The sequence below is a fragment of the Salvelinus namaycush genome, chromosome 25 (assembly GCF_016432855.1).
Source record: "Salvelinus namaycush isolate Seneca chromosome 25, SaNama_1.0, whole genome shotgun sequence".
Taxonomy (NCBI): domain Eukaryota; kingdom Metazoa; phylum Chordata; class Actinopteri; order Salmoniformes; family Salmonidae; genus Salvelinus; species Salvelinus namaycush.
This window is the reverse complement of record NC_052331.1, coordinates 713,777-731,843: the sequence shown is the minus strand read 5'-3', so window position 1 is coordinate 731,843 and position 18,067 is coordinate 713,777. Positions and strand designations below refer to the sequence as shown.

The following is an 18,067-nucleotide window of genomic DNA, read 5'->3' as shown; positions in this document are numbered from 1 at the left end:
TGAGCCCAACTTTTCATTAAGAAATAATGATACATTTTCATTCTAAAACGCTTTTTGTTACAGGAAGAACTTAAAGAACTATAACTTGCTAGATAAATGTACCATACATTAAGCCACTACCATGTTTCCTGTGTTTCTCTCTTCAGAGTGGTGAGAGTATAATGGGGGAGGTTGCGGCTGGTCCCTCTGACTCCTCCACACATGAGAAGGTACAGTTGGCATCATTAATCAATCGGTCAATCAATTGGTTTTATATGTTTTGTTGTTGATTTGGTGTCACAAGAGTTGTTTTTTCACTTGAACCGATGTAGTAATAGAAGTAAGAAATAATGTACTAATCTATGCTCGCTGTCCTTCCTGTCCTTTCTCCAGCTTCCTATGGTGCTTAAAGTGCCCCGCCTCAACTCCTCCCCCCTGGCTCTGTGTGACAGGCCTTTCTCTCTGCTGGGATTTGGAGACATCTTAGTACCAGGTAACATTATTGTTCTATACTCTGCCCTCTACCTACATGTTTCAAGCAGACCGCCAAGGTAACCTGTCTAAATGACTAAGTTTATTCACCCATTGGGTCACACAGCTGCATAAGACAAAGACATGGTTCCACCAGTGGTTTATATATATATATCCCAATTTGGGTTTTGTCCTCCTTCTCTCTCAACATTACATCTTTATTGCTGGGCAGGAAATTAAGTGATGCGGGCCATAAACTGTTCCTTCTCCCTTAACGTGACCTGACCTGACCTCGGCCCCCTTCCTCACTAAACCACATCTCTCCACTCTTATCAGTCCCTGCCACATGTGATTGCCCTCCACCATATACATTCCTCCTACAGATAACCATTAACTTCTGGTGTTGACCCTAGACTATAGCACTCAATATTTCAATAGGATACCTGATAATTAACACTATTCCAAGTTTAGGAGTCAGAACCCAGAATCCATCAGCACTCACATATGTAGCCATGAAAGGCTTTGAAAGGCTGGTCATGGCTCACATCAACACCACCATCCCAGACACCCTGGACCCACTCCAATTCGCCTACCGCCCCAACAGATCCACAGATGTCGCAATCTCTATTACACTCCAGACTGCCCTGTTCCACCTGGATAAGAGGAATGTTGTTCATTGACTATGTCGTGGAAAATTGTCTCAAATATAACACTCTTACAAGAACTTGTGAATTCAATATAGACTTTAATACAAAGTAGTAAAGCCGAGCCCTTCCATGGAAGGACCCTATCACAAACGTACCAGAGCCGAGCCCCTCCATGGAAAGAGACTAAATTCTCATATTACAGAGTCCTGCCGTTATAGGATTCTGTCTTTGCATAACGTATAGAGTCCCCTCCCTCTATATGAAAATAGCTTCCCTTGACCTTTCTCCATTATTATCTTTTCATCTCAGAGCTTGTTAACGCCCACACCTGACAGCTGTATAGGTTATAATGGTGGCGGGACCCTTTTCACGTCCTAAAAATAATGCATGCATTGCATGCCTATGTTTCACCTGTTGGTCATCAGTCATTTTGCTACCATCCTCCTTCCTGTATCCTTCTGACCATAGTATGTACGTATGGCCTTGGTTAATGTACTCTTTGGCATGTTACCCTTTCAGAAATGGAGTATGGCCTGGGTGTCATCTTCTTTTAATGTGCATGTCCTTGCTACTTCAGCATGGCAACTACACCTATTTATATTTATATATAATGCGTAGCTCCCACAACTACAGCTCAACGTTCAACACCATAATCCCGTACAAGCTCAACACTAATCTCAGGACCCTGGGACTGAACACCTTACTCTGCAACTGGATCCTAGACCTCCTGATGGGCTGCCCCCAGGTGTTGAGGGTAGGCAACAACACATCCGCCACGCTGACACTCAACTTGGGGGCCCCTCAGGGGTGTGTCCTTAGTCCCCTCCTGTATTCTCTGTTAACCCACAACTGCGTGGCCGCACACGACTCCAACACTATCATCAAGGCGTTGAGGGTCGCCCCCAGGTGATAAGTGTAGGCAACAACACATCTGCCATGCTGATCCTCAACACTGGGCCCCCTCAGATGTGCGTGCTTAGTTCCCTCCTGTACTCCCTATTCACCCACGACTGTGTGGCCAAACATGACTCCAACACCATCAAGTTTGCTGACGAGACAACAGTGGTAGGCCTGGTCACCGACAATGATGAGACAGCCTGTAGGGAGGAGGTCAGAGACCTGGCAGTGTGGTGTGAGGACAACAACCTCTCCCTCAATGTGAGCAAGACAAAGGAGCTGATTGTGGACTACAGGAAAGGGCGGGCAGAACAGGCCACAATTAACATTGACGGGGCTGTAGTGGAGCAGGTATAGTTTAAAAGTTCCTTGGTGTCCACATCACCAATGAACTATCATGGTCCAAACACACCAAGACAGTCATGAACAGGGCACGACAACACTTTTTCCCCCTCAGTACACTGAAAAGATTTGTCATGGGTCCCCAGATCCTCAAAAAGTTTTACAGCTGCACCATCGAGAGCATCCTGACCGGTTGCATCACCACCTGGTGTGGCAACTGCTCGGCATCTGACCGTAAGGCGTTAGAGGGTAGTGCGTACGGCCCAGTACATCACTGGGGCCAAGCTTCCTACCAACCAGGACCTATACACTAGGCGGTGTCAGAGGAAGACCCCAAAAATTGTCAAAAACTCCAGTCACCCAAGTTATAGACTGTTCTCTCTGCTACTGCACGGCAACTGGTACCGGAGCGCCAACTCTAGGACCGAAAGCCTCCTTAACAGCTTCTACCCCGAAGCCATTAAGACTGCTGAACAATTAATCAAATGGCCACCCGGACTATTTACATTGACACGTCCCCCTCCCCCTGCACTAACTCCTTTGACTCATCACATACGCTGCTGCTACTGCTTATTATCTATCCTAGTCTAGCCTAGTCACTTTACCCCTACCTATATGTACACTGAACAAAAGTATAAACATAACATGTAAAGTGTTGGTCCCATGTTTCATGAGCTGAAATAAAACATTCCAGAAATGTTCCATATGCACTAAAAGCTTGTTTCTTTCATTTTGTGCTCAAATTTGTTTACATCCTTGTTAGTGAGCATTATTCATCCACGTGACAGGTGTGGCATATCAAGAAGCTGACTTAACAGCATTATCATTACACAGGTGCACCTTGTGCTGGGGACAATAAAAGGACACTCTAAAATGCACACAACACAATGCCACAGGTGTGCAATTGGCATGCTGACTGCAGGAATGTCCACCAGAGCATTGAATGTTAATTTCTTTACCATAATCCACCCCCAACGTCATTTTAAAGAATTTGGCAGTACATCCATCTTGCCTCACAACCGCACACCAAGTGTATGGTGTCGTGTGGGTGAGCGGTTTGTTGATGTCAATGACATGAACAGAGTGCTCCATGATGGCATGGGCAGGCATAAGCTACTGTTAACGAACACAATTGCATTTTATCAATGGCAATTTGAATGCACAAAAATACCGTGATGGGATCCTGAGGCCCATTGCGAGGTCCATTTTAAGGTAACTATGACTAACAGATGCATATCTGTGTTCCCAGGCATGTGAAATCCATAGATTAAGGCCTAATACATTTATTTCAATTGACTGATTTCCTCATATGATCTGTAACTCAGTAAAATCTATGAAATTGTTGCATGTTGCGTTTTTATATTTTTGTTCAGTATACATACTGTCTCTACCTCAATTACCTTGTAACCCTGCACATCAATTCAGACCCCCAGACCCCAATTCAGACTTTTTCCACATTTGTTACGTTACAAAAATGTCCTCAATCTACACACAATAATGACAAAGCAAAAACAGGTTTTTAGAAATGTTAGCAAATTTATTAAAAATAAAATGCAGATTTACCTAAGTATTCAGACCCTTTGCTATGAGACTCAAAATTGAGCTCAGGTGTATCCTGTTTCCATTGATCATCCTTGAGATGTTTCTACAACTTGGAGTCCACCTATGGTAAATTCAATTGATTGGACATGATTTGGAAAGGCACACGCCTGTCTATATAAGGCCCCACAGTTTACAGTGCATGTCAGCGCAAAAACCAAGCCATGAGGTCGAAGCAATTGTCCGTAGAGCTCCAAGACAGTATTGTGTCAAGGCACAGATCTGGGGAAGGGTACCAAAAATGTTCTGCAGCACTGAAGGTCCCCAAGAACACCCCAGCCTCCATCATTCTTATTTGGAAGAAGTTCGGAACCACCAAGACTCTTCCTAGAGCTGGCTGCCCAGCCAAACAGCCAAACCCAAGCAATAGGGGTAGAAGGGCCTTGGTCAGGGAGGTGACCAAGAACCCGATGGTCACTCTGACAGAGCTCCAGAGTTCCTCTGTGGAGATGGGAGAATCAGAAGGACAACCATCTCTGCAGCACTCCATCAATCAGGCCTTCATCGTAGAGTGGCCAGATGGAAGCCACTCCTCAGCAAAAGGCACATGACAGACCGCTTGGAGTTTGCCAAAATGCACCTAAAGTTTGCCAAAAGGCACCTAAAGACTCTCAGACCATGAGAAACAAGCTTGAACTCTTTGGCTTGAATGCCAAGTGTCACGTCTGGAGGAAACCTGGCACCATCCCTACGGTGAAGCATGGTGGTGGCAGCATCATGCTCTGGGGATGTTTTTCAGTGGCAGGGACTTGCAGACTAGTCAGGATCGAGGGAAAGATGAATGAAGCAAAGTACAGAGATCCTTGATGAAAACCTACTCCAGAGCGCTCAGGACCTCAGACTGGGACGAAGGTTTACCTTCCAACAGGACAACGACCCTAAGCACACCGCCAAGACAACGTAGCAGTGGCTTCAGGACAAGTCTCTGAATCCTTGAGTGGCCCAGCCAGAGCCCGGACTTGAACCCGATCGAACATCTCTGGAGAGACCTGAAAATAGCTGTGTAGCTACACTCCCCATCCAACCTGACAGAGCTTGAGAGGATCTGTAAAGAAGAATGCTAGAAACTCCCCAAATACAGGTGTGCCAAGATGTTAGCCAAGAAGACTCGAGGCTGTAATCGCTGCCAAATGTGCTTCAACAAATTACTGAGTAAACTGCCTGAATAATTATGTAAATGTGATATATCCGTTTTTGCTTTGTCGTCATTATGGGGTATTGTGTGTAAATTGATGAGGGCGGGGAGTATTGAATCCATTTAACAATGAGGTTGTAACGTGACAAAATGTGGAAAAAATCAAGCGCTCTGAATACTTTCCGAATGCACTGTATATAGCCAAGTTATCGTTAGTCATTGTATTTATTCCTCGTATTATTATTATTATTATTATTATTATTATATAAAAAAAAATTCTCCCTGCATTGTTGGGAAGGGCCCGTTAGTAAACAATTCACTGTTAGTCTACACCGTTGGTTATGAAGCATGTGGCAAATACAATTTGATTTACTCTACTCTTGTATCCTGTCTTAGTACCAGGTAACACCCATAGTGCCTAATCTAAATCTCCTTTAGGGCCAGGAATTCTCCCTGACCTGGACCTATATCATACAGCATCTTTCTGTGGCGAGATAAAGCTGCTATCTGAACTCGTCCCGGCTTAGCTGACATGGTCTCTCGCTCTCTGCCTCACTCTCTGTGTGTGTCAGGTCTGCTGGTAGCCTACTGTCATAGGTTTGACATCCTCATGCAGTCCTCACGGTTCTATTTCCTGGCCTGCACTATCGGTAAGACCAACACATTTTGATTTGCATAATCTTTTTGATAGTCAAATCGACTTTGTTTGTAGTCTATACCGGACAATATTTGTTCCAACCAAGCAGTAACACACCTGATTCACGCTTCCTCTACCTCTTTCACCCTCTCCCTTGCTCCCGCTCTCCAGGTTATGGTATCGGGCTGCTCATCACCTTTGTAGCTCTGGCACTGATGCAGATGGGTCAGCCGGCCCTGTTGTACCTGGTGCCTTGCACCCTCCTCTCCAGCCTGGCGGTGGCGCTGTGGCGCAAAGAGCTGCCCTTATTCTGGACAGGAAGTGGATTTGTGGTGATTACCAGTTTGATATGAGTGTCGCCGCCGCCGCCTATGGACAGGAACATGTCTAGTGTTATGTACCAAACTTTAAATTCTAGGTTCACTGTTGAGTACTGTAGCCCTGAAAACTAGATATCGGTTTCTTTGTTCCCCCTGCTCTGCCCTCCCAACCCATACTGTCATTTTACTGTGGGTTCTTTGCTATCAGGTGTCTATGAATGTCGCTGCCGATATCTGATCTGGGCTTGCCTTTATTCTTTACTAGTATAATTATAGTCTTCTGCTGCTAGATACCAGTCAGATTGTCTTACAGTAGATTGTAATGCCGTGGTGTTGGAATAGACACAATGCGTTATAGGGTTTTGGGTCATTAAACACCATTTGATAGGTAGTTGACAACGCATAGTATCTGGCGGTGACAAGGGAGTGTACTGTACTTTGTATCTCACCCCTTTTTCTCTGAACTGCACACTGTGAACATGTTTCTAGAAGCTACTGGGTTTTGTATCACAAGGTGCTCTTAAAGCTCTTGCTTTCCTCTTAATGTTTCCTCCACCTCTGTGTGTCAGATCTATCGCTCAATGTACAGCCAACAATGTACTGCTAACAAGCTGCCCCACTATCTGTGGTCAGGGAGCGAGACGGAGACACACAGAGAGCATGGGCTCCTGAGTTCTTCTGCAAAAACATAGAATTAGAGTTTAATAAATGTAGATAAAAGTCAAACAAAAATTTGCAAGGACTTATTATAGGATACTAACATCAAAACCTTTATTACAATTCACAATTCCATACCTAAAACCTTGATTTTGGATAAAATTACCTGAATGGACTATTACCACCAAGGACTATCAAGAAAAACAAACTTCTAACAAGCCAAAACCTTCAGAAGAAACACAGCGGAACCTGGAAATACCATCCAACACAAAACTGAGTGAGTAATATTCAGTCTGAACCTCCTTTCTGAAGCCAAACAGTAAAATACTGTCTCTAGGTAATTTTGTTATATAAAGCTTAATAATTAAGGCTATCAAGCTGCTAGGAAAGAATCTGACTGAAATTAGCACTGAAGTGCAAAGTGAGAGATGTGAACTCTCGGCCTAACAATGGCGGGAGAGTTTCACAGCCCCCCCCCCCCCCCAAATGAGGCCTTTGAAGCCCCTTCCATCTGTGCAGAGAAAAAAAACTTCTCAAACTTCTCTCACCTACTCCCATTGCCTGCTGCACTGCTGCTTGGATTCCACCTGGAAATCTGTTCGCCGTCTCCCTGGCCTGTCTCCCCCTGTCTGGTACAGGTACCCCCGCCACACTCCCCCTTCTCTCTCGAGCTTTCGATCACCTCCAGCACACATGCACTGTTGGGGCCAGTGACTCTGAACTTACAATGGCTAGCCCCAAGTTGTTATATTTTTCTCTTGTGCTTTATGATATTTGCCTCATGACTCCTGTGTGCTATGTTGACTATGAACTTGCTTGTTTACCCAACTGTGGGACAATCTGTGTGTTCCCACACTCGGGACTCTGACTCTCTATTGCAGGGCTGTCCAACCCTCCTCCTGGAGAGCTACCATCCTGTAGGTTTTCGCGCCAACCCTAATCTAGCGCACCTGACTAATAATTAGCTGGTTGATAAGCTGAATCAGGTTAGTTACAACTGGGGTTGAAAACCTACAGGAGGGTCGCTCTCCAGGAACAGGTTTGGACAGCCTTGCTCCATTGGTTGGCCTCCCTCGACTTTTGGCCTCCCATCCTATGCTAACCACCTCTCGCCGGCTTTGTATTCATGTTACCTGATGAAATTGCTTTACAATACGATCTTGTTGCCATCTAATGAACATTCAAATGTTCTAAGTCAACACTGCAGAGCTCTCCCTGTCCTCAGCCGTGCCCTAATTGTATTACTGCTGTTTTTTTTCTGGAAATGCGCATGTACACCCTGGCCCGTCTGTTGCTAGCCCCAATTCTGACTTGTGCTCTGCTTCACTGATTTCTGCTCTCGTAAAAGCCTAGGTTTTCTGCACGTTAACACCTAGAAGCTTTTTACCTAAAATGTATCAATTGAAAGTGTGAGTTCACTGCTGCAATCCAGATGTGTTGGTCATTAATGAGACGTGGTTAAAAAATAGTGTTTTGAACACTAATGTTAACCTTTTTTGGCAAGACAGATCTTCCAAAGGTGGTGGAGTGGCAATCTTTACCAAGGAATACCTTTTGTGCTCGGTTGTCTCCACAAAGTCGATCCCCAAACCATTTCATTTGCTGGTTTTAGACGTTAAGCTTTCAAATAGCTCTTTGTTGACTTGCTGGGTGTTATCGTCCACCATCAGCACCGGCCTGTACCCTAAATGCCCTTACACTGTCTGAATTTGTCCTGCTAGGTGACCTAAACTGGGCCGTGCTTAAACCACCTGACCAAGTCCTAAAGCAATGGGACTCCCTAAATCTTTCTCAGATTATTACCAATCCTACAAGGTATGACTCCAAATACCCCGAAAAGGCTACTCTCCTTGATGTCATCCTTACAAATAATCATGATAGGTATCGGTCTGGTGTTTTCTGTAATGACCTTAGTGATCACTGTTTTACAGCCTGTGTTTGTAATGGCTGCTCAGTGAAACGACTTGTCATAGACGCTTGCTAAAAAACTTTAATGAGCAAGCCTTCCTTCATGAGCTGGCCTCTGTAAATTGGTATAGAATCAGCTTGATCCCCTCTGTCGAAGACGCTTGGATTTTTTTTTTCTTCCCCCAGGGGTATCGTTAACAAATATGCGCCCATAAAGAAAATTAGAATTAAAACAGGTTCAGCCCCTGGTTCGACCGTGATCTGGTAGAGTTACACTCCACCTCAAGAATGCTATTTGGCAAATCGCTCGGCCCACGCATACTCGGGCTGACTGGCTCTCGTTCAGGCAAACTAGAAAAGTGCACTCAAGCTATCCGGAAGGCCAAAATTAGTTACTTTAAGGAGCAGTTCTCTCTATGGGTCTAACCCCAAGAAGTTCTGGAAAACGGTTAAAGACCTGGAGAATAAACCCTCCTCACAGCTGCCCATGTCCCTTAATGTTGACAATGTGGTTGTTACAGACAAGGAGCACATGGCCGAGCTCTTTCATCACCACTTCATTAAGTCAGGATTCCTATTTGACTCTGCCATGCCTCCTTGCCCATCCAACATTTCCTCATCTCCCCTCTTTCCCCTGCCCCGCTACAATGTTTCTCCCTGCAGGCGGGGTGCTAAAGGAGCTCCTTAAACTTGACCCCAAAAAAAACATCTGGTTTAGACCCTTTCTTCTTTAAGGTTGCTGCCCCTATCACCGCCAAGCCAATCTCTGACCTTTTTAACCTGTCTCTCGCTCCCATTGCTTGGAAGGCAGCCACGGTGTGTCCTTTATTTAAAGGGGAGATCAAGATAATCCTAACTGTTATAGGCCTATTTCTATTTTGCCCTGTTTATCAAGTGTTGGAAAAACTTCTCAATAATCAACTGACTGGCTTTCTTGATATCTAGAATATTCTCTCGGGTATGCAATCTGGTTTCCGCTCAGGTTATGGATGTGTCACTGCAACCTTAAAGGTCCTCAATGATGTCACCATTGCCCTTGATTCTAAGCAATGTTGTGCTGCAATTTTTATTGACTTGGCCAAAGCTTTTGATACGGTAGACCATTCCATTCTTGTGGGCCAGCTAAAGAGTATTGGTGTCTCTGAGGAGTCTTTGGCCTGGTTTGCTAACTACCCCAGAGTGCAGTGTATAAAGTCAGAAAATCTGCTGTCTGCCTGTCAGCAAGGGAGTACCCCAAGGCTTGATCCTAGGCCCCACGCTCTTCTCAATTTACATCAACAACCTAGCTCAGACAGTAGGAAGCTCTCTCATTCATTTATATGCTGATGATTCTGTCTTATACTCAGCTGGCCCCTCCCCGGATTTTGTGTTAAACGCTCCACAACACAGCTTTCTTATTGTCCAACAAGCTTTCTCTGCCCTTAACCTTGTTCTGAACACCTCCAAAACAAAGGTCATGTGGTTTGGTAAGAAGAATGCCCTCCTCCCACAGGTGTTATTACTACCTCTGAGGGTGTAGAGCTTGAGGTAGTCACTTCATACAAGTACTTGGGAGTATGGCTAGACGGTACCTTCTCAAAACATATCAAAGCTGTAGGCTAAGATTAAATCTAGACTTGGTTGCCTTTATAGTAATCTCTCCTCTTTTACCACAGCTGCCAAACTAACCCTGATTCAGATGACCATCCTACCCATGCTAGATTATGGCGACATCATTTATAGATCGGCAGGTAAGGGTGCTCTCGAGCGGCAAGATGTTCTTTACCATTCGGCCATCAGATTTGCCACAAATGCTCCTGATAGGACACATCACACTGCACTCGATACTTCTCTGTAAACTGGTCATCTCTGTATAGCTGTTGCAAGACCCACTGGTTGATGCTTATTTTTAAAACCCTTTTCGGCCTCATTCCCCCGTATCTGAGATATCTACTGCAGCCCTCATCCTCCACATACAACACCCGTTCTGCCACATTCTGTTAAAGGCCCCCTAAGCGCACACATCCCTGGGCCGCTCCTCTTTTCAGTTTGCTGCCGCTAGCGACTGGAACGAGCTGCAACAAAACACTCAAACTGGACAGTTTTATCTCCATCTCTTCATTTGAAGACTCAATCATAGACACTCTTCCTGACAGTTGTGGCTGCTTCGCGTAAGGTATTGTCTGTACCTTCTTGCCCTTTGTGCTGTTGTCTGTGCCAAATGTTTGTACCATGTTTTGTGCTGCTATCATGCTATGTTGTCGTCTTAGGTCTATCTTTATGTAGTGTTGTGTGTTTTGTCCTATATATATTTATTTTTAATCCCAGCCCCCGTCTCCGCAAGATGCCCTTTGCCTTCTGGTATGTCGTCATTGTAAATAGGAACAAATTCTTAACTGACTTAATAAATAAAAAGTGTGTTTAAAGATGTCTCCTCTCTAACACCCAGGAATCTCCGATTTCAAACTCCCATTAGAGAGCTCTGCAAACGCTATGTCAAAATACGATTGTTACTCACCAAATATGGAGTTTCGCTGAGCAACTATCTTCATTTACTCCCATTACGGCCAGTATGTACTTCCAAAAAAAGATACAAGAAACCGATTAAAAAAAATAAAAAATAAAAATCTTCAGTTAGCTTCAATGTATTCTGCTGTTGTAGACTTCCGACCTGTGCATTGCAGTAATGAGTGATTGGAGGTGCCAAATAGGCTTTTTTTGGGTTGCTTTTTTATTTATTTTTATTTAGACCTTTTTTGGAAGTACATACTGGCCGTAACCGGAGTAAATGAAGATAGTTTCTCAACGAAACTCCATATTTGGTGAGGAACGAACCTATAACTCTTGCGGAGCTGTCTAATGGGAGTTTGAATCAGAGGTTCCTGGGCGTTAGAGACACCTACTCATAGTGAAAATCTTTAATGCACAGATACTAGAGCACTAACAAGCTTGCTATAGTAGCACACTCCTCCAGTCAGTGGATTGCTGTGATAAGAAATACAATGAAGGCTTTATTTAGTCCATTGATCTAGAATTGACTTGTTGACAGAGGAATGGCAGTATATGTTTTGGTGTTCTGCATAAACTGTCGTGTGCTTATTGTTGTCTCACACTAGCTCCACAGTGGTCTGATATCTCTCCTCTATTTGTCCCTCCCAGCCTCCCATAGTTCTGCAACCAATCAACTGTACGCAAACCCCAGGACCACCCATAGAGGAGCCCCTCACCAATCCTGAACTACAAGGTCCTGAAGCAGAGTGAGGACCCTCTTCCTCCCCCACTTCAGGACACACCCCTTCCAGAGGCCAGCAAATCAGAATAAAGGATTTCTAGGATGCCAATTTCCTATTCATTTAGTTTCTGTTCTTTTTTTACAAAGGTTCTCAATGGAACTCTAGACATTCGTAACGGACAAAAATTATGAACATTTCAGTGCACTTGGTGTGTAAAGAGGATGGATGAAAGGGAAGAATGGATGAGCGGGAGGGAGGGAAAGAGGGCACCCAACCTACAGTGGCTGTTCTTCATATCCTTGGGGCGGCAGGATCAGCCATGGGAGTCCTGGTAAATGAGCCAGACGTGACCCAGGCTAAACAACACCGAGGCAGGCAAAGAGCACAATATAGCTTCGACCTACGCTGACCTAGTCCCTTGTTACCATTGTCATGGAAATTCTAACCAAAAGGAAGAGAGACCTGATTCTTCAAACAACTTAAAAACGGAGCAGTTAAGTCACTCAATTGTGCAGATTTAGAGCCCAACGAACAGTTGGGTCTCAGCTTTCATATGAAATTACAACCTCTTGGTGTATGTGGCAGTTAGCAGATGTGTGTAAACAGGGGCGTGGAACAGTGTGTAAAAGGCGATTAGTTTGTCTGTGCAGATTAAGAAAGCACGAGGGCTTAACCGTCTAACGGCATTTGCCACAGCTCACACTGTGCTCATTTCAGCAAGTTTCCACACAGCTGAGTTCCGGGAGATAGATAAAACGTGATGTCGCATGCTGCGTTTGCACCCAAACGGCTCTTAGCTGTCGACAAGATTGTATCAGGGGGGGAAAAACACTAGCATATAACAATAGACACTTCTCTAAGTAAAAAGTATGTCTAATTTTCTCACCACACACTATGCCAAAGTCTTGTTCACTACTCGGCTATTCCAATCGGACATGAGGTAGGCTGGAAATAAAGGTTTACGCTAACCAACAGCCCCTGGACCTTCCCATATGAGTTAGACCCCCGTGACTGAAATTGAGTCACATCACTATAGATTGCCTACTCTGCCCTGTTCAACCCCATATGATGTGGTAGCCGATTATGTTCATGCATCTCCCATGTAGTCAGCCTGAGTCGCATCCAATACACATGACCTGCCCTGCTCAACATCCCACCCTCAACACCATCCTGTTCAGTTTGTCTCCCCCACCAATTCTATGCAGAAAAGCATTCAATCATTTTTACATTTTACTCTTTATTTAACCAGGTGAGTCCCATTTGAATCTCTTTTTTTAAGGGAGGCCTGGCAGCCATTATAATCTACACTACTAGAAGGTCAATATGTGCATTCTAAATTACACCCTGTTCCCTAAATAGGGCCCTGGTCAAAAGTAGCGCACTGTATAGGAAATGGGGTGCGATTTGGGATGATACCAATGTGTCCCACCATTATAAATCGGTCGGCTTGTTCCCTTTCTTTTTCTTCTTTAAGTACTATGAAGAACGAAAGAGCCACACTACGGCCTGTCCGCTGTACATCAAAGATGACTGAAGTATCAGACATACCCTTTTTCATGTGGTGCTATCATGGATTCTCAGCCAGCCAAAGGTATATGATAATAATGATTATTGATTTAGGGCATAAAGGGATACTTTACTAGTGGACTAAAAAGCAAGCTTTGTGGAGAATCTTCATGTAAAGTGTTTATAAATCCAGAATAAGATTTAATCTGTTTGGGAAATCTTCCCAAATATATATATATATATATTTTTTTTTTTATCTTACCTTTGCTTGCTATGGGTTTGGTTTGATCCAGGCTGTCTTTTATATACATTTAAGGTTGCAACAATTAAGGTTGTCCCCACTCTTTTTCCAGTAGATGTTGTGGTTCCACTTTATAGTAGGTGTAAAACCCATGTATGTGTTTAATTACATTGTAGGCAGCTAGGCAAACATTCTTACATAGTACTTACAACTTAAACTGTTTACCTAATTCATTACACTAACTACTTACCAGTACGTAACTACGTTATAAGGAGACTTAAGCGCTCGATTCAATCCATATCACCAAAGTCCAGCGCTATAGCACGATTGAAATTGAAAGGCAACGTTCCCGCTGCATTCATGGTAAATGCTGTATATAATGGCTCAATCTGAAATTACCTTTATTTCAAGTGCACAATAGTGCTGAACTTAAGCAATACGGATTGAATCAAATCCCCTAGATTGACCGATTTGGTTATAATATTCAATATTGTCTTAAATGGGTTTTGGCCTTACTTGTATCCATGGTTACAATTTGAATGTCTCTGTGCATATTGCTTTATGAAGACAGAGTGCTGTGTTTGTTTCGTAATTAAACTATGATAAGTGATCATTTTGAAGTTTGGTGGGTGTCTCATAATAATTACCAACAGTCTCAATTATCGATTGACTTACTCGATGCATTTGCGCAATATTTTTGTCTGCATCCCAAATGGTACCCTATTTCCTGTACAGTCCACTACTTTTGACCATGGTCTAAACTGCCGACCCTTTTGTAGGTCCTCGGACAAATAAAAAATATATAATACATGTTTTTGTAAATCAGTCAGTGTCAACTTAGTGCTGACAGAGTAATACAATACACAAGGAGCAATTAAAAAGTGTGGTTGAGCATCAGCAGTCACTCAATTGGCCCATGTCAGCTAAATCTTTCTTAGACTGGTACATTAGTTTAGCGGACAGCTATCTAAACTTATCGTAAGCATGGTCTAAATACCGACAGGGTGGAGCCATTGATCATCAGTTATATTAACTGCAAACATGGGGCCTCCTGAGTGGCGCAGCGGTCGAAGGCACTGAGGCGTCACTACAGTCCCGGGGTCGAAGCGAAGGCACTGAGGCGTCACTACTTGAGGCGTCACTACAGTCCCGGGTTCGATCCCAGGCTGTCACAACCGGCCGTGACCTGGAGTCCCATAGGGCGGTGCACAATTGGCCCAGCGTCGTCCAGGTTAGGGGATGTTTGGCCGGGGGTCTTTTACTTGGCTCATAGCGCTCTAGCGACTCCTTGTGGCGGGCCGGGCACCTGCAGGCTGACTTCCGGTAGTCAGTTGAACGGTGTGGGAAATGTGTAGAATTACAGGAAATTAGCTGTAAAACTGCACATCTTTCTTTCCGCCCCATGGGAAAATGTGTAGAATTGCAGCAAACTTGCTTTAAAACGGCAACATTTTCTCTACGCCACATGGCAAAATGGCAGGAAAGGAACGTTAAAACATACGTTTTTGCTGTCACGGGTGGGTTACTGAAATGTTTTGGTTGCAAAGTGTGTGTTGGGGGGGTACGCAACCACAGCAGCCCTAAACAAAGAGTCGCAGTCCGTTTTACCTTTAGATTGTATAATGTCATGGTCAAAACATTGTGATTCAAGAGTTGTAAAGATAGGGAGAGGTCTGTCTGCTTTTTTGACAACACACACAAAGCAAGTCCTGCAGGCTCAAGTTTTATCTTAACTTGATTATTGTCTAGTCATATGGTCAAGTGTTGCAAAGAAGGCCCTAGTTAAGCTGCAGCTGGCCCAGAACAGAGCAGCACATTTTGCTCAATTGTAATTAGAGGGTTAATATCAATCATATGTATGCCAGTCTCTCTTGGCTAAGAGTTGAGGAAAAACTGACTGCATCAATTCTTGTTTTTATAAGAAACATGAATGTGTTAAATTCCAGATTGTTTGCATAGTCAACTTACACACACACACACACTTACCCCACCAGGGGTCTTTTCAGTCCCCAGGTTCAGAACAAATTCAAGGAAACGTACAGTATTATAGAGAGCCATGATTGCATGGAACTCACTTCCATCTCATATAGCGCAAGTCAGCAACAAACTTGGTTTAAAAAAAAACAAATAAAGCAACGCCTCTCCATGTGACCTACTTTGTATGTACTGATATGAAATGTGTAACTGATAGATGCAAACAAACATGTTCATGTTTTTAAATTTCAATTGTAAAGTACCGTCTTGGACCCCAGTAAGACTAGCTGTCGCAATTGGCATCGGCTAATGGGCATCCTAATAAAATCACTATTTCTGTTTTAGACTGGAAAGGGTAGGAGGGGAGTAATTCGGAGATGACATTGACTCGACAGCCTTAACAAACAGGCAAGGCTGGCTACATACGTCATCATGGTTCTTTTTATTATTTCTATCAGCTGTGGATGGGAAGAACAGCAGCAGTTCAGCAGAACAATGATATTACAACAATAGTCAAGACCATAGAGATCTACAGTGCCTTCAGAAAGTATTCATACCCCTTGACTTATTCCACATTGTTGTTACAGGCAGAATTCTAAATGGATGAAATGCTTTCCGCCCCTCTACACGCAATACCCCATAATGAAACGTGTAGACATGTTTGCTCATGTATTAAAAATGAAATACAGAAATCTCATTTACAGAAGTATTCACACCCCTGAGTCAATACTTTGTAGAAGCACCTTTTGGCAGCGATTACAGATTTGAGTCATCTTGGGTATGTCTGTATGAGCGTTGTACGTCTGGATTTTATTCCTTTCAGGTGTTCTCAAGCTCTGTTAAGCTAGATAGGGAGCGGTGGTGAACAGCAATCTTGGTCTTTCCATAGATTTTCAATGGTATTCAAGTCTGGGCTTTGGCTGGGACACTCAAGGACTTTTACAAGCCATTCCAGTGTTTCTTTGGCTGTATGCTTGGGGTCAATGTCCTGTTGGAACGTAAATCCCCCCCCCCCCCCCAGTCTAAGGTCATTTGCACTCTGAAGCAGGTTCTCATCAAGGATTTGCCTGTATTTGGCTCCATTCAATGTTTCCTCTATCCTTACCACTCTCCCAGTTCCTGCCACTGAAAATAATCCTCATAGCATGATGCTGCCACCAGCATCATGCTTCACAGTAGGGGTGGTGGTCAACAGGTGGTGAGCTGTGCCTGGTTTTCTCAGCGCTTTGCATTCAGGCCAAAGAGTTACATTTGTCTCTTCAGACCACAAACTTTTGCCTTATGATCAGTCTTTCACATGCCTTTTTTCAAACTCCAGGTGTGCTGTCATGTGCCTTTTTCTCAGAAATGTCTAACATCTGGACATCCTCCCATAAAGCCCAGATTGGTGAAGTGCTGTAGAGAATGTTGTCCTTCTGGCAGGTTCTCCCATCTCAGCCAAGGAATTCTGTAGTTCTGTCAGAGTGATCATTGCCTCTCTGACCAAGGGCCTTCTTGTTCAGTTGTTCAGTTTGGACAGAAGGCCAACTCTAGGCAGAGTCTGGGTAGTTCCATATTTTTTCAATTTCCCAATGATAGAGACCACGGTGTTCTTGGAAACTTTCAACAATCTAGAAATAGTTTTATACCCTTCCCCAGATATATACCTCATCACAATTCTCTCTCAGATCTAAGGACAGTTCCTTGGACGTCATAGTATAGTTTCTGCTCTGACATGCACTGTCAACTGTGGGACCTTATATAGACAGGTGTGTTTCTTTCAAATTCATGTCCAAACAATTTAACCAAGTTGTCGTGACATCTCAAGGATAATCAAAGAGCATTGGATGCACCTGAGCTCGATTTGGAGTGTCATAGCAAAGGGGTACGAATACTTATGTAAATTCGATTTCTGTATTACATTTGCAAAACTTTTTTTTTTACATGTTTTCACTCATTATGGGGTATTGTTTGCAGGTGGGTCAGAAACAATCAATTTTGAATTCAGGCTGTAACCCAACAAAATGTGGAATAAGTCAAGGGGTATGAATACGTTCTGAAGGCACTGTATATAACGTGTTCTAATTATATTTATGTGTTCACTGGAAACTGAGCAACATGATTCACAAATCCTTCCAAACAACCTCCCCCGTGTTAAAACATAATTCAAAAAGTTTCATTATTATTAAAACATTATTTACAAGTTACCTTGGTTCCCAGAACATAACCTTGTTACAGTTACACAATGAGCAAAAAGGAAAAACTATTTGCTCCAGTTCAAACTAAACACAGAGTGTCCTAACATTTCTGTACATTCACGCACACAGGGAAGCTGTGTGGTAAAACTTGACTTACTACAATCCATTTTGAGCGTTGACATCGCGTGGTCAGGCCTTCTGCATTCAACAGTCCACCAAGTGCACAAACTGTCATGACACCCATTCCTGTCTCCCTCATGACAGAAACCACAGTAGAATTGGCATCCTTTATGTCCAGTAGTCATTATTATTCAGTGTGAAAATACACCATAACCCCATACAGTTATTATTCCCTCTAAGCTACA

General features: G+C 43.6%; 1 protein-coding gene across 3 annotated transcripts in view; it reads left to right on the top strand.

The window, feature by feature from the left end:
- Positions 1–14,162, top strand: part of LOC120020097 (signal peptide peptidase-like 2B) — a 43,779-nt gene extending 29,617 nt beyond the window's left edge. The window contains exons 11-16 of one of the 3 annotated variants that reach the window (XR_005472409.1): positions 147–209; positions 373–472; positions 5,643–5,720; positions 5,879–6,039; positions 10,248–10,322; positions 11,731–11,841. Coding sequence is in view for 1 of the 3 variants with exons in the window: in XM_038963539.1 (XP_038819467.1) it covers positions 147–209; positions 373–472; positions 5,643–5,720; positions 5,879–6,039; positions 11,731–11,832 (504 nt within the window). In the remaining 2 variants the exon portion in view is untranslated. Of the gene's footprint in view, positions 1–146; positions 210–372; positions 473–5,642; positions 5,721–5,878; positions 6,962–10,247; positions 10,323–11,730 lie in introns of those variants that run through there. The other 2 variants (XR_005472408.1, XM_038963539.1) reach the window with 2 other exon arrangements.
- The last annotated feature ends 3,905 nt before the right edge of the window (positions 14,163–18,067 follow it).